At 40.6% G+C, this 22036-nt stretch overlaps 1 protein-coding gene across 2 annotated transcripts in view; it reads right to left on the reverse strand.

Moving 5' to 3' along the window:
* The window catches only part of NBAS (NBAS subunit of NRZ tethering complex), a 1021307-nt gene that overhangs the window by 217504 nt on the left and 781767 nt on the right, over positions 1–22036 (reverse strand). For both annotated transcript variants that reach the window (XM_089671087.1, XM_089671086.1), the window contains one exon: positions 10771–10860. In XM_089671087.1, the coding sequence (XP_089527213.1) occupies positions 10771–10860 (90 nt within the window). The remainder of the gene's footprint in view (positions 1–10770; positions 10861–22036) is intronic.

Below are 22036 nucleotides of genomic sequence, written 5' to 3' on the forward strand. Positions count from 1 at the left end.
TTAACAGGTCTTAGCTAACTGACTTTAACAAATCAGCTGAGGGCTGTTTGTAGTCTGAGCCCAAATCTGAAATCAGTACAGGCAAAATAGACTAGGTGCTAGGGAAGTTGCTGACACAGATAAAGTACTGATAGAACTGGGCAGCACAGTGGCTAAATGGTTAGCACTTCTGCCTGGCAGTACTAGAGTCGTTGGTTCGAATCCCAACCACGGCACCACCTGCCTGGAATTTGCATGTTCTCCCTGTGCCTGTGTGGGTTTCCTCCGGGTCTCCGGTTTCCTCCCACACGCCAAAAACAAGCTGGTAGGTTAATTGGATCCTGTCTAAATTGTCCCTAATATGTGTATGAATGTAAGTTAGGGACTTTAGATTGTACACCATTTGAGGGTTAGGGACTGATGTGAATGTAAAATATATATATGTAAAGTGCTGCGTAAACTGACGGTGCTATATAAGTACCTGAAATAAATAACTGTATATCACCCACCCCAAATCCCAGTCTGTCTTTACAAAGTTAATCTTAGAGAAGGGCTCAGACTTCCCCATAACTCATGCTTTCCCTTAAAATTTAATGAGCTAAAGGCTTTTAAATTAAAAAAACCCTGAATGTCTAAACGGCACATTGGTGCATATTCACTGATATATATATATATATATATATATATATGCACAGCGTGTAAAGTAAATATTGAACACGTCAACATTTTTCTCAGTAAATATATTTCTTAAGGCGCTATTGACATGCAATTTTCACAACAGGTTGGTAACAACCCATGCAATCCATCCATACAAAGAAACCAAAACAAATACGTTCAGAAATTAAGATATAGATAATAAAATGGAATAACACAGGGAAAAAGTATTGAACACGTGAAAAAGGGAGGTGCAAAAAGACATGGAAAGCCAAGACACCAGCTGAAATCTATCAGTAATTAGAAAGCAATCCTGCCCCTTGTCAGTACAAATTAATATCAGCTGGTTCAGTCTAAACTGATGGCCTATAAAAAGGTGTCTGATTATCAAGGTGTCACACAAAAAACACCTCATGATGGGTAAAAGCAAAGAATTCTCTCAAGACCTTTGCAACCTTATTTTTGCAAAACATACTAATGCCATTGGTTACAGAAGGATTTCTAAATTTCTGATTGTTCCAGTGAGCACAATTGGGGACATAATCCAGAAGTGAAAGAACATCATTTCACCATAAACCGTCCACGATCAGGTGCTCCTCACAAGATTTCTGACAGAGGAGTGAAAGGAACTATCAGAAGAATTGTCCAAGAGCCAAGGACCACATAGGAAGAGGTTCAGAAAGACTTGGAATTAGCAGTTACAATTGTTTCAAAGAACAAAATAGGTAATGCACTCAACCACCATGGCCTGTATGCATGCTCACCGTCCAAGACTCCATTGCTGAAGAAAAAGCATGTTGAAAATTGTTTAAAGTTTGCTGCACAACATTTAGACAAGCCCGTGAAACAATGGGAGAATAAAGTCTGGTCAGGTAAGACCAAAACTGAACTCTTTGGATGCCATAATAAACACCATGTTTAGAGGTCAAATGGCACTGCACATCACCCCAAAAACACCATACCAACAGGGAAGTTTGGAAGTGGGAACATCATAGTGTGGGGCTGTTTTTCAGCATACGGTACTGACAAACTTCATGTCATTGAAGGAAGGATGAATTGAAAAATGCACCAAGACATTATTGACAAAAATCTGCTGCAATCTACCAGGATGATGATGAAACGAAGCTGGAAATTCCTGCAGGACAATAATCCCAAACACAAAGCCAAGGAAACTTTCAATTTGCTTCAAAGAAAGAAAATAAAGCTGTAGAATGGCCCACGTGACTTGAATTCAATAGAAAATCTATAAAAATAACTAAAGTTTAGAGTTCATAGAAGAGGTCCACGGAACCTTCACGAATTGAAGACGGTTTGTGTAGAAGAATGGACCAAAATCACACCTGAACAATGCATGTGACTAGTTTCTCCATACAGGAGGTGTCTTGAAGTCGTCATTACATACAAAGGATTTTGTATCAAATAGTATTAAAGTACAATAATAGTATTAAATACATTTCAGTTAGCATGTTCAATACTTTTTTCCTGTGTCATTCCATTTTATTACACATAACTTAATTTCTGAACGTATTTGTTTTGGTTTATTTGTATGTATGGATTAGATGAGTTTTTACTGAGATGTGGTGAAAATTTCATGTTAACAGCACCTTTGGAAATATATTTACTGAGAAAAATGGTGATGTGTTCAATACTTATTCTACCTGCTGTAAATAGATGATTGGTGGGCACAAAGTGCAACATTCAGAAATCCTGAGATCTGACTTCAAGATTTTGCTGACTTAGGGGTGGAGGACTGCCTAGAATGTCTGCTAAGGTGTCCTTATGTGAAAGGGAGCCTCAAATTCAACCATATAGTATATTGTGCAGCAAGCATATTTCACTCAACACAGAATGGCTGTTTTCTGACACGTCCTTCACCAGTTACTCTAAATGATAACTTCTACTTTTTTTCATTTGATTTGGACTACCTTGTTGTGAACATGTTTTAGGTGTAGATCTTTACATTTTTCCCCAAACAGTATGTGTTTTGGAAGTTTTTTTTCAGGATCTAGTGTTACCTCCAGGAAAGCTTACTCTATTATCTTGCCTTCCCTTTCAAGCCTGTAAAGTTGTGATCCTTCACAGGATGTCCTCTACCTGGTTCCAGTTTTCCCAATGGGTGGAACACTTAGATTACACCCTACCTTTCAAAAAACTTGGTCTATGCATATCCACTTCCAAACCAAGCCTTTTCTGGCACTTTTTATTTGCATGTAACAATCAGTATTTTTTACTAGAAAATTACTTAGAACCCCCAAACATAATATATATACACTGCTCAAAAAAATTAAAGAAACACTTTTTAATTAGAGTAAAGCACCAAGTCAATTAAACTCCTGGGATATTGATCTGGTCAGTTAAGTAGCAGAGGGGGTTATTAATCAGTTTCAGCTTCTTTGGTGTTAATGAAATTAACAACAGGTGCACTAGATGGGCAACAATGAGACAACCCCCCAAAACAGGAATGGTTTTACAGGTGGAGGCCACTGACATTTTTTTTCCCTACTCATCTTTTTTGGCTGTTTTGTTTTTACTAGTTTTGCACATTTGGCTAGTGTCAGTGTCACTACTGGTAGCATGAGGCGATACCTGGACCCTACAGAGGTTGCACAGGCAGTCCAACTCCTCCAGGATGATACATCAGCACGTGCCATTGCCAGAAGGTTTGCTGTGTCTCTCAACACAGCCTCAAGAGCATGGAGGAGATTCCAGGAGACAGGCAGTTACTCTAGGAGAATTGAACAGGGCCATAGAAGGTTCTTAACCCATCAGCAGGACCAGTATCTGCTCCTTTGTGCAAGGAGGAACAGGATAAGCACTGCCAGAGATTTACAAAATTAACTCCAGCAGGCCACTGGAGTGAATGTCCCTGACCAAACAATCAGAAACAGACTTCATGAGGGTGGCCTGAGGGCCCAACATCCTCTTGTGGACCCTGTGCTCACTGTCTGGCACCATAGAGTTTTATTGGCATTCGCCATTGAACACCAGAATTGGTAGGTCCGCCACTGGTGCCCTGTACTTTTCACAGATGAGAGCAGATTCACACTGAGCACATGTGACAGATGTGAAAGGGTTTGGAGAAGCTGTGGAGAACAATATATTGCCTGTAATATCGTTCAGCATGACCGTTTTGGTGGTGGGTCAGTGATGGTCTGGGGAGGGATATCCATGGAGGGACGCACAGAGCTCTACAGGCTAGGCAATGGCACCCTGACTGCCATTACGTATCAGGATGAAACCCTTGGACCCATTGTTAGACCCTATGCTGGTGTAGTAGGTCCTGAGTTCCTTCTGGTGCTCGACAATGCCCAGCCTCATGTGGCGAGAGTATGCAGGCAGTTCCTGGAGGATGAAAGAATTCATACCAATGAATGACCCTCTCGCTCGCCTGACCTAAATTCAGTAGAACACCTCTGGGATATCATGTTTCCATCCGATGCTGCCAGGTTGCACCTCAGACTGTCCAGGAGCTCAGTGATGCCCTGGTCCAGATCTGAAAGGAAATACTCCAGCACACCATCCGTCGTCCCATTAGGAGCATGACCCGACATTGTCAGGCATGCATACAAGCATGTGGGGACCATACAAACTACCGAGTACCATTCTGAGTTGCTGCAATGAAATTTCAAAAAAATAGATGAGCCGGCTGCATCATTTTTTCACTTTGATTTTCAGGGTGTCTTTGAATTCAGTCCTCTGTAGGTTGATAATTTTCATTCCCATCAAACGATGGGGCATCCTTACGTTCCTAACATATTACCAAGTCCATATCAGTATAGATATCCAGCATGATATTTTTCCATTGAGATCTGATGTGTTTTCAAAGTGTTCCTTTAATTTTTTTGAGCAGTGTATGTATGTGTATGTATGTGTATGTATGTGTATATATATATATATATATATATATATATATATATACATATATATACACACCGTATTTTCCAGCGTATAAGGTGACTTTTTAACCCTTGAAAATCTTCTCAAAAGTTGGGGGTCGTCTTATATGCCGGTATACGGCATGCTGACACTTGGGGGTTTATTTACTAAAGCCGGAGAGTCCAAAATCAGACTCCCTTCTGCATAGAAACCAATCAGCTTCCAGGTTTCATTGCCAAAGCTTCATTGAACAAGCTGAGCTTAGAAGCTGATTGGTTTCTATGCAGAAGGGAGTCTGATTTTGGACTCTCCAGCTTTAGTAAATAAACCCCTTGGTGTCAGGGTGGCACTTTTTAGGGGGGGCGGCGGCGGCACCAACGGAAGAGACACTAAGTACAGGGGTGGGCAGGGGGCTGCTGTTTCTTACCTGGCTCTGGTCCCAGTCCCACGACGATCCAGTCCAGGAAGCGCGGCTGCTCCTTCATTCAGTTCGGCCGCTCGATGTTCGAGCGGCCGCTTGGCTCCGCCTCCTCACCGGTGATTGGCCGTCAGAACTGTAGCTCAGGAAAGGCCCACAGTCGGCCAATCACCGGCGAGGAGGTGGAGCCGAGCGGCCACGCGAAAATCAAGTGAGGGAGCGGCTGCTAAGTGTGCCGTGCAGAGGTGCTGCTGCAACCACATATGCTGGCTGCAGCAGCACCATACTAGAACAGGGGTCAGCAAGTGTCATTGGTGTCAGTGGGAGGAATAGTGCCATCATTGGTGTCACTGATACTAATGATGGGGCATTATTCCTCCCACTGACACCAACGATGGGGCACTATTCCTCCCCCCACTGACACCAACAATGGGGCACTATTCCTCCCCTTTTGCACGATATTCTAATTTTTTTAGTTTCACCTGTGTGTGTATATATATATATATATATATATATATATATTTTTTTTTTTTTTTTACAGCAGAGGCCCTAGAGAATAAATTGGGGCATTTTGATATTTTTTATGTCACATGGCATTTGTGCAACGGTTATTTAAATGCAATTTTTTGGTGACACATACACTTTTTTTATGCAAAAAATCCACAATACATAACCCATTTTTTGTAAAATAGAAAAGATGATGTTACGCTAAATAGATACCAAACATGTCACGCTCTAAACTGCATTAAAGAGTGACAAACGACGTCAATTTTACTTATCCACAGGCGACACTTTAAAAGTCTTTACAGGTTACCATGCTAGATTTACTGAGGAGGTCCAGTGCTAGAATTATCTGCCATGATCGTGATACCTCACATGTGGGGGACAATAGCTGTTTGTATGCTTTTGGGACTGACGCATGTGTTCACCTTTGTCCATGAGCATGGGGGGACAGGGTTACTTTAATTTTTTTATTTTTACACTGTTGCCTTATTTTTTTTTTCTTTTTATCACTTTTGCTGCTCTCACAAGGAATGTAAACATGATAGTGACAGAAATAGGCATGTGAAAGGTAGTGTTTATGGAGGAATCTGGGGTCAATGAGACCCCAAATCCCTCTACCCTATAAGCATTCAAAACACCATCATCAGTGTTTTCGATAGCTTTTGATTTTCTAAAAATGGCGTTGACATCCGGGTAAACCAAAAGCAATGTCAGGCCATTGCTTCCGGGTTACCATAGCTGGGAGCTGATCAAAGCCGACCCTGGCTTTCTTAGGCTCTCCAACCAGCTGGTGGAAATGCTGTCTGGTCGCTCAGGTCTCCCGGTGGGACGAGAGAGCCCGAGCATGACGCAGAAGGCAGTGGGAGGAAGGGACATCCCCTCCCACTGCTTGTAATAGCAATTAAGCAGCTAGTTAGCCACTCCAATTGCTATTGCAAGAGAGCAGATTGTCCGCCCTACAAAACAGTACCAGGGTGATGCCTGCGGCTGCAGGCATCATCCTGGTGGAACCACCCAAAGCACCTGTACGTCGCTGGAGCTAAAGTGGCTATAGTGGGTTGCCCTACTCCCCCCTTCTTGTTTGCTTTTTTCCCATGGCACAAGTGATGGTGTTGCAGCTGCTGCCTTTCCTTTGTTCTCATATTTCCCCCTGTCCCATTCTGCATGGGTAAGGCTGATTTCAGGTAAAATTTGTTTGAAGGGATTTATCTCCAAAAGAATTGATTGTTGAGTTTCACTACAGCTGAATGAGTAAGTTGGTACAGGTGTATGTCAGGTGTGATAATATGGTGATTATATTGCTAACTTGTAGACAGGTTATGTCATATGACTACCTCTGTACCTGCACTGTAACTGGTTTTCTTTACTCAAATATTATTTGAGAGAAAAAAAAACCACAGACCAACTTTTTTTCTTAGTTTATACCAGTTTAGCTACAACAGTAAGAAAAATTCCAGGCAGGCCCCCATTTTTTTCCCACCTGCCCTCATCTATAAAAGGGGAGAAAATAAGTACCGCACTTTTCCCTGACAGACAGTGTGTTACTCTGAAATTACATTTGGGTTACTTTATGTGGACGGTTTAGAAGACAATAGGCTCAGTGGAGTCACTTTTTAAAATGAAAGTGTCATTAAACTCAAATCAGAAACTGTCAATACATGCAATATTACATTGTCTTCATACTCATTCTTCCATTAGAGCATTTGTTTTCTGTAGGCTGCAAAAATCCCGGTTGATTCTGCTGTTCACTGTCCCTGCCTCCTTGACTGTACCTCGCTGCAGCCTAAAGCTGGCCAAAGATAGATCAAATCTCAGCTGGTTCAGGGAGATTTAATCTGTCTATAGGCAGCCTGGTTGTACCCAAGATGATCCGTCGATCAACTTGGGTACAACCAGTCTGTCGGATTTTTCACATTACTGCCAACGGCTATAGCTGCTAGCAGGAATTATTGTGTTCTGCTGGCTGGGAAGGCTTCCTGCCGGCGGAACACAATAGCACGGGTTGCAGTAAAGAAAATCAAATCATCTATAGTTTGCCTAAGATTGTGTAGACTAGCTGCTGACATGTACTGAGGATGTTCTAGTTTTTGTTCCCTTCTAAGCTGTTTGCTCATTTTTCTTATCTGTGTAGTTCAAATGACTATAGAGTCACACATGTGGGTGTATACACAGTGGTAAATGACAGTCCCCATCCATCCCTCCTCCATGTCCTCATTATGCTAAACTCTATAGGGGCAGGATATAAAATGGTGATTGATGGAGGCTTCACCTCCTTGTTAGTCCCAGCACACATTGTACAGACCATAGACACAGGCTGGAGGAGTGATTGGCAGAACCTTCTCCTGATCTCTTTGCAGTGTGAAGAAAGTAAAAGCTATTGTCTGTCAATTTAAACTTCACCTACACCATGTTATTGCAAGAAAATAATAAACATTTGCTTTGAAATATAGATTTGTATAAAGCTTTAAAACACTTTGTTACTAATTACATACTAATTATACTATACTAGTTACTAATTATACATTTTAATTCTCTATTCTGGACACAGATTCATACATCAGCAGAATACTAGAAACTACTCTATCAGAACTTCCCCTGAGCACAGGGAAGACCTGGGAAATTTCACGTGATCTCTGAACAGTAATGATTAAATAAGACACTCAGATTATTTCTTACATTCAATTTATATTACATTAATACAGTGACATGTTCTCTGTGCATAAATAGAAAGGATGATGGCAATTAAACATTGCATGTTTAGTATCACTTTAATTAGCACTATGCAAACTGCTGTCACATTACAAAGATGGGATCAGGCAGTGTACAGAGTGTTTGGGCTGTTATCAGTGTTTGGGCTGTGACAACCTGGAAATGCAGAAGCCTGTCGCTTAAATATACATGTGAAATTCCAATGTGTACACTTGTTTTATCTGCAATCCTGACTTGATGCAAGTACATCTGCGAAATGTGTCAAACGAGTTGCAGATGTAGAAGACAATTTTTTTTCCTACGTAGAGAATTTCTAATGACAACTTAAACAAGGGAAATATAAAAAATGCAAAATAAAAAGCAGCAAAAATATCCAAATAAGTCACTGACAAAATAATGTTTTTGTATGAGGAAAAAACAAAGTTTTTTTTGCCATTTGAATAGCCACTAGGATTTAAATATTTAAAAGAAACTAGCCATTGGGAAAAAAACTCAGCCTGCCATCACACCTCCTTTTGACAATGCTAGCTTCCTGATATGCTGATCCTCTGGCTCTTAGATTTTAGTCACTGACTTGGAACAGCAGCAGGCCAAGTTCAAATTTTTGATTGGAATTCTGCTTCTATCTCAGAGAATGTGGTAGAGCATCAATAGATCTGAACTGAAAGCCAGACAACCAGAATTTTCACAAGCACATTAGTCTACATATGTCTTTCATGACTTTAAAGAAAACCCTCTAGTGGGGGACATTAAATGCATAATTTCTAAAGGCCCAAACATTTTTTTCCTTATTTTAGGTAATCTATATTTTATTGGAGAAATTTCCCTTCACTTCGTGTCCTATAGCCACAAAAGGAAGTGAAAACTTTTCAGAAAAGTGAGGAAACCCCATCTCAGACTGCAACATGTACATACTGGAAGATTGCCCTTCTGTTTCTAGTCTAGTGACAACTCAAAATGTGGGATTTTCCCACCACTTTCATTCCTGGTGGGAATGACTACCATATCAAATTGAGGAATAAATCTTCTAAGCAAGGCATCAAATAGCAGTAGGAATGTGAAAGAAGTCCCAATCCTTGCCTACTCTAACAAAAACCTATTGGAGTCTTACAGGATATTTTTCAGAGGGTCCAATGGTGAGATTACTTCATAGTTGTCTCTGACTCCTTGCAAAGCATTAGAAGAAAGGTATCTGTTGAAACTGGACACTCCCCCCCAAATCATTGGATTCAGGTGTTCCAATCACCTCCATGGCCACAGATGTATAAAATCAAGCACCTAGGTATGCAGACTGCTTCTACAAACATTTGTGAAAGAATGGGTCACTCTCAGGTGCTTAGTGAATTCAAGCGTGGTACCGTAATAGGTTGCCACCTGTGCAATAAATCCATCTGTGAAATTTCCTTGTTACTAAATATTCCAGAGTCAACTGTTAGTGGTATTATAACAAAGTGGAAGCAACCGGGAATAACAGCAACTCAGCCACGAAGTGGTAGTCCACATAAAATGACAGAGCGGGTCAACCACCTGTCTTCAGAGTCAATAACTAAAGAGCTCCAAACTTCGGGTGGACTTCAGATTAGCACAACAACAGTGTGTAGAGAGCTTCATGGAATGGGTTTCCATGGCCGAGCAGCTACATTCAAGCCTTACATCACCAAGTGCAATGCAAAGCATCAGATGCAGTGGTGTAAAGCACACCACCATTTGACTCTAGTGCCACTGAACTCTGGAGTGATGAATCACACTTCTCTGTCTGGCAATCTAAGGGACGTGTCTGGGTTTGGCGGATGCCAAGAGAACAATACTTGCTTGACTACATTGTGCCAAGTGTCAAGTTTGGTGGAGGGGGGATTTTGGTGTGGGGTTGTTTTTCAGGGGTTGGACTTGGCCCCTTGGTTCCAGTGAAGGGAACTCTTAAGGCGTCAGCATATCAAGACATTTTGGACAATTTCATGCTCCCAACTTTGTGGGAACAGTTTGGGGATGGCCCCTTCCTGTTCCAGCATGACTGCACACCAGTGCACAAAGCAAGGTCCATAAAGACATGGATGAGTGAGTTTGGGGTTGAGGAACTTGACTGGCCTGCACAGAGTCCTGACCTCAACCTGATAGAACACCTTTGGGATGAATTAGAGCGGAGACTGCGAGCCAGGCCTTTTCATCTGACATTAGTGCCTGACCTCACAAATGTGCTTCTGGAAGAATGGTCAAACATTCCCATAGACACACTCCTGAACATTGTGGACAGCCTTCCCAGAAGAGTTAAACCTGTTATAGGTGCAAAGGGCGGGCCAACTCAATACTGAACCCTACAAACTAAGACTGGGATTCCATAAAAGTTCATGTGCGTGTAAAGGCAGGCATCCCATTACTTTTGACAATATAGTGTACTTTCTACTTTTTTCTTATGGAATTACACAGGAGGTATGTATGTGGCCACTTATACTGCAATATACTGCTGTTGTGTTTTGTTTTGTTTTTTAATTACCCTTAGAAACATGGATCATGGGTTCAGACAGTAGGTGTGTTTGGGCTGAGAGTACAACATGAAAATGCACAGCACCTTACAAAGTGTTTTTGCAACCAGGGAACCCAGTTCTAAACCAATCACAATTACCGGTACTCACCCTCTCTCTGTGCTCAGGTGCACTTCTTTCACTATGCACTCCAGGACTTTTAAAGGCTCTTTAATGGCATCAGCATATGTGTTATCCTCCCTGAAAGTAAACAAAATGGATGAATTCACATTGTTTTTCTGACAGACAGATTAAACATTGTTTTAAACAAATTAATAATACATAAGTATTGAGGTTGTAAAATCATATATCAGTGGTTAGAGTAAAAAACAGCTGGACTGCAAATCTGGAACTTCAGGCATAAGGTGTTGTATACTTTAAAAGAAAATGGCAACTACTTTTCCCCATGCCCTAACTAGCCAACCCTCCTCATCTCCAGATGTATACCTTGATCTTTTTGTTAGTCTTCTGTGTGCTACCTATAGACCTCTACAAGGCTGTGCTTCCTGGACAGAAACATTTCAGAAATGGCTCCATAGAAGCTGGTGAGCTATTGAGCAGGCATGGGCCAGTGCACAGAAGAATTTAGAACAGGATGTATAAAAAAAGTTCAAACAGCATCCAATGGTTTTTGGATGGAGGACAGTATGCATCTACAGAGGGGGAAGGTTGGATAGTTTAACCACTTCAATACTGGGCACTTTCATCCCCTTCCATCCAAGGCAAATTTTTTTTGAGACATATAGAGCTTTCTTTTGGTGGTATTTAATCACCACTGGGTTTTTTATTTTGCTAAACAAACAAAAAATTACCAAAAATGCTGAAAAAAAAAAGTTTTCTTTCTTCGTTTCTGCTATGTAACTTTGTAAATAAGTCATTTTTTTTCTTCACTAATGTGCAATAATGGACTGATGAGGTAGCACTGATATGCTGCACTGATATTGAGGGCACTAATGATTAGTGGCCTGATCATCAATGTAAACAAAGCGCTGACAGCCATGCCAGGTATCGGTGGTCTCCTCCTCCTACAGATATAGCGTTTGAGGAAAAGACTGCCAATAACCGGCAAGTCTGTTTACTTGTGATCAGCTGTCATTGGACACAACTGATCACATGTAAAGGGCCACTGTGATTGGCTCTTTACCACAATCTGTAATCAGCTGTGCCTAAAAGAACACAGCGGTCACATAGTATGCCTGATCCGTGCCCCAGGAGGTGCGTTCTGAGAGGACGTCTATAGACGCTCTTCCAGAACAAGAGAATCGCGCTATAGCTCTCTTTCGACTATAGTGCAGTATTAAAGTGGTTAAAGTATAATTAAAGGCAAACATTTTTTTTAGTTTTGGATAGAGTAGAGAGGGATTAGAACATCTGTCAGTTTGTATTGCTGTCTGTGCCCGTTAGGGAGATTCCCCATCTCCATTTGTCCTGTTTACCATTATCACCGAAAATGAAAGTAAAACAAAATCCCAAATCTTGGGTTGTCCCCAGAAAAGGAATAATAGGGATATCTTTCAATAGGGCCACTAGTTCTGGTGACAACCAGGAATTCTCTCACTTTACAGTAACTGTCTCCCACTTCCTGTTTTGGAACAGGAAGTGAAGAATAATCTTCCCAATGGCAAAAATAAACCTTACAGGGATTATAACCCTTTCTTACTATATCCAAAATGAAAAAAAAAAAAAAAGTTTACTTCTAGCTTCAGGCAAAGAAGAGTGAAAAGGATATGTGCACTCTGTTTAAAAGTACACCTAGCATGTGTAAAGAGTAATATAATGAGTTCCCTAGGTCATCTGTGCACATCAGTAGAAAATTATGCCGTTTACCAAATGTTAAATGGAAAGATCGTTATTTTAAACAACAAAAATATAAACATGCTAAACAAGAGTTTCTGTTTAAAGGTTTTCCACTTACAGTACAATTTAATGGCTTAGTACCAGCCTATAATGCCCCTTCATTACAGTACTTTGACATTTACTTTGTTAGGCAACACTGTACCCAATGTTATGTAATATAGTATTTTTGAGACAAGCAACTGTTTTTGTGGTATTTATTAACCACTGAGTTTAATTTCTCATTATACATACAACATCCTGAACCACTTGACCTCCGGAAATTTTACCCTCCTTCCTGACCAGGCCATTTTTTGCTATACACACTGCGTTACATTTGACAATTGCGTGGTCATGCAACACTGTACATAAATGAAATGTATGTAATTTTTTTCCCACAACTAGAGCTTTGTTGGTATTTTATCACCACTGAGTTTTTTTATTTTTTGCGCTTTAAACAAAAAGAGACCGACAATTTTGAAAAAATAACAATTTTTTTTAACTTCTGCAATAAAACATATCCAATAAAAAAAAAAAAAATCTAATTTCTTCATAAAATTAGGCCAATATGTATTCTGCTACATATTTTTGGTAAAAAAAAATCCCAATAAGCGTATATTGATTGGTTTGCACAAAAGTTATAGTGTCTACAAACTATGGTATACTTACTGGAATTTTTATTTATTTATACTAGTAATGACGGCGATCAGTGACTTATAGCAGGATTGCGACATTGCGGTGGACAATGTGACACTGACACTTTGTGGGAACCAGTGACACGAATACAGTGATCAGTGCTAAAACTATGCATTGACACTGTACGAATAACACTGGCTGGGAAGGGGTTAAAAATCTGGGGCGATTAAAGGCTTAACTGTTTGCCTAACCAGTGATTTTGTGTTTACTTTCATGTTTTGTATTTACTATGGGATGTGCTGGATTTTATTTCTTGCTAGGACATCGCTGTTGACAGGACACAGCTCTGTCATGCGTCCGGTCTCTGTCCTCGCCGATCAGCGTGTGCCGACGGTCATCCAATGTCCGACACACAATGATCGGCTTCTGCTGTGACTAATCACAGCAAAAACGGCACGCCAGGAGTGCACGCATGCCCTGTCAAGCAGGAAGTGCAGAATCACGTATATATGCATTTATTTTGCACAGAGCAGCCGCCCTGTAGCAGTAAATATGCTATAGGGCAGTCTTGAACTGGATAAACAACATTATGTGATAGGGACTTTAATGGAATTGAAATAATGTATATACACTAACCACAGTAAATTGTTAATAAAAACCTTATTTATCATTTTACATATGGTTTAAAAAGAGGAAAGTACAATATCCAGAATCCTCCACAGGATATAAAAACTGGCATATAAAGTTAGTATGTTATTCTGTACATGGTTGACAGTGGATTCTTGATGCGTTTCTCAGGTAAATTGAATCCAGAGGGGTCACTACAAATACTTATGTTTAGCATGCTATGCCCTTCTGGCTAGATCCTGGGGAATAAAGAGCAGCCAAAATCTGGTGAGAAGATGCTCTTGCAATGAACTGGAGTGTCTTGTGGCAAGAATTTGCTCTGCATTCCCCAGGAATCATGAAAAGACTGACACCATGCCCTGTAGAAGACGGGTGTAGGGTAAGTATATTTCAAACTTTCTTCTTTGTAAGTACATTTTACATCTCTTAGCCTCAGTTTACACCGGTGCAACTTATCATATGATTTGACGGTTTCAAATCGCATGACAAGTCTCACCCTATTGTCGGCAATGGAACCGTTCAAATCGGTGCAACTCTGACTCCATTGCAGTTGCACCAATTTTGATAATGGTTCCTGCACTATTTGTGCCAATTTCAGGGGTGACTTGCATTTACACCTGTGCATGAAGTTGCACAGATGTCAGGAAAGCTGCATATGTAATCGCACTGGGTCCAAGGCTTTGAAATCACGGTACTTTAAGTGAGGTAGCATGATTGCAATGTCACATTTGGTGTGAACCGGGGCTTAATGGTGATTTGTGAAGGGGGAGGGGGCCAATGAAGTGTATGTGTACCTTGCATTTTACTGCAAGATCTCTTCCAAGCTGGAGTCGGCTTTAAAGAATAATGGGACAAAATGTACACATATTCTTCAAAGAGACAATTTCTCTTGCTATCCCATTACCCAGGACATGTGCAAATAAGTGTTTGTAAGCTTTTGTTTTATTTATACTTTTTTAATGGATTGCACTATGCCCTGCAGTGTGTAAATGCAATGTTCCAAATGTACTATTTATCTTCTTTTGTTTTTCTCTGCATGCATTTTCTCTTTCCCAAAGTGACTGAATGAATGACCCAGTATCACAACCCCTCCCGGAGAACCCAAGCCATCATGGACATATCCCATGAAGAGCATGTGGGCCATACAGGAAAGTGCCATTGAAGCCCACCTACAGCCTGATACTGAAGAGCAGAAGAAAGGCACTGTTTGTCAAATGACCACAACAGACAGGCTTGTCTGCAAAAGATCCAGATCTCCCACTAAAGAGTACCTGTCACTGACTATTGCTAACACAGAGGATATTTATTTTCCCTGTGATAACAATAAAAGCGATTTAAAAAATTTAAAGCGACAGTGTAAAAATAAAAAAAATAAATATATATATATATATATATATAAAAAAAAAAAAAAAGCACCCCAGTCTTCCCACACAAAGGTGAACACACGCATTGGTCTCACAAGTGCGCAAACAGCATTTGTCCTGCACATGTGAGGTATCACCACAAACGTCAGAGGACAGTAATTCTAGCACCAGACCTCCTGTGTAAATCTAAAGTGGTAAGCTGTAGAGGCTTTAAACTGCTTCCTGACCACCCTATAGCAGAACTACTGCTACAGGGCGACAGGGCTGCGCAAAATAACATATATATACACATGTTTTTGTATTTCCAGGTAGAGGGGCACCCTACCAGTGCCGCCATTAGCAGCTACAGCTGACGATCACCGGGTCCTGATCGGAGATTCCCTGCCGGCACCCAACAATCACTGAGCAACAGTGACAGAGGAGAAGTCTGTATGTAAACAATACAGATCTCTACCCTGTCAGCTCTTGCACGCTGCTTTGTATGGCTCTGCATAGCAGAGCCATACAAAGCTGTGTGCTTACACAGTAAAACACAGCACACAACGCACAGTAAACGACACACACAGCACACAGTTACCCTTTGATCATCCCAAATGATAACCCCTTCCTGCCCAGTGTCATTACTACAGTGTCAGTGCTTTTTATTAGCACTGATCACTGTATTAGTGTCACTGGAGATGTCAGTGACAGTTAGTTCCCCCCAGTGTTAGAATGCCCGCCGTAGTCCTGCTATAAGTCACTGATCGCCGCCATTACTTGTATAATTTTTTTTCTAAATCCACTATACCATATACCACCATTTGTAGACACTATAACTTTTGCGTAAACCAATTAATTTATTTAATGTATTGGGATTTTTTTTTTCTTTTACTTTATTTACTGGATATGTTTTATAGCAAAAAGTAAAAAATATAGTTGTTTATTTTGTCAAAATTGTCTTTTTTTTTTTGTTTATAGCGCAAAAAATAAAGAACGCACAGGCAATCAAATACCACCGAAAGAAAGTCCTATTTGTCAGAAAAAAAGGACATAAATTTAATTTGGGTGTAGCGTTGCATGACCGCGCAATTGTCAGTTAAAGTAATACAGCGCCATATCACAAAAATTAGCTTGGTCAGGTGGGGGGTAAATCCTCTGGAGCGCAAGTGGTTAAAGCATTGCCTATGAATATTGAAATTTATACCGCTTGTCGCCATTGCACAGGCATGCACAATTTTAAAGCACAACGTCCTTGGTATCAGTTTACTTGGTGTAACATCATCTTTTATATTTTACCAAACAATTGGGTATTATTATATTGAGTTTGTGTGTATTAAAATTACAAAAACTGTTGTGCAAATATCGTGAGACATAAAAAATTGCAACACCCACAATTTTATTCTCTAGAGCCTCTGCTTTGAAAAAATATATAGTATTTGGGAATTCTAGGTAATTGTTTAGCAAAAAATACAGATTTGTATATGTAAGCAAAAGGCTTGATCTTCAAGTGGTTAAAATATCAATATGAATAATACGGATTCATATTTATGATTCACGCTGTAGTGTGAGATAGCAGCAGCTTGAAATAACTACTGTATTCTATTTATTTTACTTTATTTGGGCTAAATATAATTTCTTTGAGAGGTGTGGGTTTTTTAAGATTTGAGTTAAAATATCCATACCTGGAATTCTTCTTTAAGTATGTCACAGTCCTTATTCTTTTATTTATTCTTACAGTATATCTCATCTTAAAGTGTTACTAAACACAGGACCCTGCATTCAGTCTATCTGGTCTCCCACAGTGCACAGGACATGGAAATGCAATTATTTTAGTAAATATAAACTTTTCTCATCAGCAGTTAGAACAGCCTTGTGACTTCTATCAGGGTCTAGCAGAGCACTGGCTAAAGCTTGTAGGAGTTTTCATTCTCCGCTCACTGCCCTATAAGATTGTATAACCCTGACTCTCTGTCTGGACAGTGCTGATTGGCCCTGTGGTACTCACATGCACCCTCCCCAAAAAAGAAAAAAAAACTCTAGCATTACACACCAAACTGAGCATGTCCAGAGTGTCCCGAAGGCTGTGTTCTTTCAGGAGATGAAATGGAGAATGTGAAAGAAGGGGAGAATCAGAGAAGACAGGATCAAACATCCTTTTTACGCAATGCAGAGGATTAACCCCTTAGGTTCCACAATGAGTATAACAAGCATGCTTTACAGCAAATACAGGCTGATTTAACTGCTGTGGGTTTAGTAACACTTTAATGTAGATATATTAATTATAGGGGAGGGATGCATGGCCATTAGGATCCTTCCTCCCCTGTCCCTGGGGGGGTCTCTCTTTGGGAGAGCCCCCTGACCTAGTACTTGGTGGTCAGCTTCAGCTAGCCACAAGGAAAGGGGTCCGCCAGGCCTTTTGGCTAGGTGGACCATGTGGAAACCTTAGTCCCTGTCAGGAGCCTTGCGCCCCGGGGGATCAGGGCAGAGGTCCTACCCCTTCTGGGGGGTGGACTAAAGCACACCCCTAAGTGCACTTTTTTGTGTTTTGCACTTTCACGCTTTTGGTCCACTTACTGGATTACTCGTTTTTTCGCACCTCAGCGGACTTTAAGAAAAAAAATTATAGTTGTAGAAATACTGTAGATATAGTAATTATATTTCATGGGTTCCTCCATGTTAAAAAGGCTGAGAAAGGCTGCGTGATCCTATGTTCCAAATAAAATTTTTTCTTAGGTGCTTTTGCCCCCATAGACATCAGTAGGTGTGTCCCTAAACATGCAATGCATGTTATTACATCTGAAGAACACCTCTCCTCCTCTAGAACTGCTTTCCCCCCCTATTTCAGCCCAGTCAACAAAGGCCTGCAGCTTGATACACATGCACATCTTGTAAAGCAGCACACATACTCCATGCCTACGCTCCGCTCAGTTGTGAACGCAGGTTTATAACCTGATGATCACTTTTTACACTCCCGGTAAATAGAACCATAGGAGTTTCTTTTGTTTCAAAGGACAACCCTGCCAAGCATCCCACACTTCCGTAGTTTGTACTGTCACTGCATTCATGAAAACATAAAAACAGCCCTGCGCTTCCGGTAAGGTCAGTGAACTTTACTCTCCATCTATTGATTTATAGATAATATTTATTTGTACATTTTTTTCATTTCTGGCAGAATACACTTGGCATGATTTCAAATGCATATGAAAGAAATGTTTCTGCACAAGGCCAGACAAACAACACTGCTGTTCTCCCTGCCGTGACTGACACATTGAAGTGTTTGCGTTAATGGCTGTCATCAATATTCCGAAGTGAAAATTTCCAGCTACTATATATTTCTGCGGCTGAAATCAGCCCGGGGAATGTTACAAAACACAAAATGTTTCAAGGGCTCATTTCCATGTGAAAGAGTGATGAATAATTTAGATACACAGTAACAGCTTCCAGTGCATAATGAACAAGGAATCTGTATCACAGACTCATACATGTAGACATGTTTGTTTGCTCTTAAAGAGAAACACCTGACAGACAGTGGAAACACATATATGCGTATGGTTTTACCTGTCAAAATATTTGAAATTCAGTTCAGCCAGTCTTGCGATACAGACAGGCCTGCCACGCTGCATAGGCAGTAAGGTGACATAGCCTGCTTGCTCACTGAAAAGTACTTCTCTCCTTCAGTCCATTGCTGCATTGCAGCTCTTGGTGCAGAACATGTCTGATTTCAGCCGAGCATAGAATTACAGGTAAGTAATAAAAGGAATTTTAAAATACACAAAATAATTTTTATTAACCACTTTAGTCCAGCAACATTTTTCCTCTCTTTTTTTGTTTGTTCTTTCCGCACCTTTTAGTGTTTGTTGTTTACCCTAATATCATTTTTCAAGCTTAAATTTGGTAGCAGATTTGGATACGTATATTTTTATTCTTTAAGTTTCTTTTTTTTGGAAATAAATTGTGGAAAATTAGAAAAATAGTTGTATTTATTCCTTAAGGCAACATTTACTTAATTTTCACACCTCCAGATTTGTACCACAAAATAAAACCGTCAACCTCTGTCGATTAAAATGATATCACGCAGGTATAAATATTATGTAACATAGCGGAATGCTAAAGCTCAGAAAAGTAAACATATGTGTTTTACTGTAGGAGAGCTTTTTTTTTCCTTTTTGATGCTACATGCCACACACAGGTGAATACAAAATCATTTTGTATGAATTGTTAGCATGACAATAAAGCGGTATTAAACCCAAAAGCAAACATTTATTATATTGCATCTAACCAATTCTTAAATGAGATGGCCACATTCGTTTTCTTTTTTAGGGTTTCTTTCCTTGACTTTCACCTGGTGATCCAGCCAGTAAGTCTGTTATTTTTCAACAAAACAAGCTGTCCTGCATAAAAGGAACAGTTCGATGGCTGAGACAAACCATTTACCACTGATATGGGTGCTTACAATGATCATCTTGTATTTATTTAAATAAATTCTTTATCCCAAAAGAGAAAACTGTTGCTGTAATTCTTTAAAAGTATGAGCTGGAGTTTGGCTTCAATTTGTTAGTGTATCTAAATCTGCTAGTACATTTAACACTCCTCTCTCCCCAGACTGACAATGCTGCTGTCCTAATGTGCCCCCTGTGCTCATTCATCCAGAGTGATGGCACTCTAAGGCTAAGTTCACAGTGGCATTGAAAGCAGGAATTTTAAATGCTCCTCAAACACCTACACAAATGATCTGATGTGTGAAGTGTCTTGGCACCGTTCAGAAGCTGAATTATCAATAAAAAGTCACCTATACAGGGGGACGGTGTCCGCATCAAAGTCCAGTAACTTGTGATAGGGAGAGGAGAAAGGACATCACTCTAACTGCCTGTGTAATCCTGTGTATGTGGGATGGCCTCAGCTGTCAGAGGGTGTGGCCGGCGTGGCAGCTGAGCCCATCCCACATACACAGGATTACATGGGTGGTTACAGTGGTGTCCTTTCTCCTCTCCCTATGCAAATGATACAATGGACAGCACACAGTACCATTGACATTATCAAAACATCAAGCGTCACGTCGCTGCGCTTCAAAATTGAAGCCTTGTGTTGAGTCTGGAGGAGTTTGAAGCCTTTCAACGTCTCCCATTCAAGTCTATGGTAACGCTCCGCAAATGCACTGGCAGGCATTTGCAAGGTGGTTGCAGCATGTTAACAACTTTACAGTTTATTATAGGCGTTTGTGGTACGTTCTTAACCGTTTTCCCTCCACCCAGATACTGCAGGGCGGCAAGGGTGCAAAATCGTGTGCGTGTGCGTGTGTGTTTGCATTTCCAGGTAGGGGGCGCATGCGAGCTTGGTCAGGAAAGGGAATAAATCCTTTGGAGGGCAATACATCCTATGAAGGGCAAGCGGTTAACGTTTAATAGTTAGCATTTTGAGTCAAGTGTGAACATGCCCTAATACAGGAGGTGTGTTACTGGCTGGATCCCAAGGTGAAAACCGAGGGAAAAAAAATCTAGCCTCCTAGATTGTAAGCTAAAAAGAGCAGGGCCCTCGTTCCCCTCATGTTTTGCATTGTATTGGTATTGTTCTGTCACGTGTTCTGTCCCCCTTTGTAATGTACAGCGCTGAGCGAACTATTGGCGCTTTATAAATACTGTATAATAATAATCTAGCCAAAGAAAACTAATGCAGCCATCACCACATCTAAGGACTGGTAAGCTGCAGTACAGTAAATTTTAATTTTGGGTTTAATACCACTTAAGGCTAGGTCATTTTGGTGAGGGCACAAATAAGCACAGCAGGGCCTTTTTTTTTTTTTTTAATAGGTTAGCAAGCGATAAAAAATACAGAATAACATTGAATTTACTTAAATAAGCATTTGACATTTGTAAACACAAACGTGATCTAGATCATCCAATTTGCTTCCATCCTCGAAGGAAACAACGTGTTGTGATGGAAGCATTGTGGTTACAGTGATCTACTACAAGCGCTTACATACTGCCTGGGACCTGCAATAGCTACTGATTTGCAGCACCATTTTCAGAGAAAAAGTTACAGTGCGCCATTTTAAAGCTGCAATTGGGTCTCAAGTGGCTACAGAATACATAACTAGAGTAAGGTTAATAATATTACTGAAATTCCTACATTAAAGCGGAGCTCCACCCAAAAGGGCAAGTTCCGCTTTAAGGACTGCTCCCCAGCTCCCCATTAAGGATTGACACCTTTGGGGGGCGGGGGGTACCCGCATTTTACAGGTACCCACTCCCAGTCCAATCGCCTAGGTGCTCGGAAACGGAAGGTGTCCTCCCTCCTTGTAGTCTTTTGGGACATGTGACAGGTCTCAGAAGACTACAGGACCACTCATGAAGCGCAGCGCAACTCACGAATGCGCAGTGGGTACCCGGCTGTGAAGCTATCACAGGGGAAGTCCAAACATTTGTTACGTATATCTTTTCAGAAACAGACCGTGCTAAAAAAAAACAAAAAAAAAAACTTTATACTGTATATGTTTTAATTCTAATAGCACACAGTATACTGTATATGTACTAAAGGGATGATATAATCAAATTAAAAACATATAAAACATTTCACATATAAATAATATTACTGTGGTCTCATATTTCAGTGTCCGTTTGTACTGTATGGATCCAGGAAATACAGTGATAGCTGGAAATAGCCACGTAGCCTAGGTTTATATATGAATCTAGACCCCCAACCCTTTTTACAGAAACACACTGCAAAGAACTGCATGATGGTGTGGCTTTATGAAGTTTCAAGCACCCAGGTGCAGATGCACGGCGGTGCCATTAAAGTGGCTGTAAAGGCTCAAAGTTTTGTACCTTCATTCATTCTGAGCCAAGTTGATCCAGCAATGTGCACAAGATTCCCGGTTCTCCGGAAACTCTCCCTCCTCACTGGCTAAGACAGCAGCGAGAGCCATTGGCCCACTCTGCTGT

The sequence above is a fragment of the Staurois parvus genome, unplaced genomic scaffold (assembly GCF_062004578.1).
Source record: "Staurois parvus isolate SC_StPar_1 unplaced genomic scaffold, SC_StPar_1.0 ptg000098l, whole genome shotgun sequence".
In the NCBI taxonomy this organism is placed as follows: Eukaryota; Metazoa; Chordata; class Amphibia; order Anura; family Ranidae; genus Staurois; species Staurois parvus.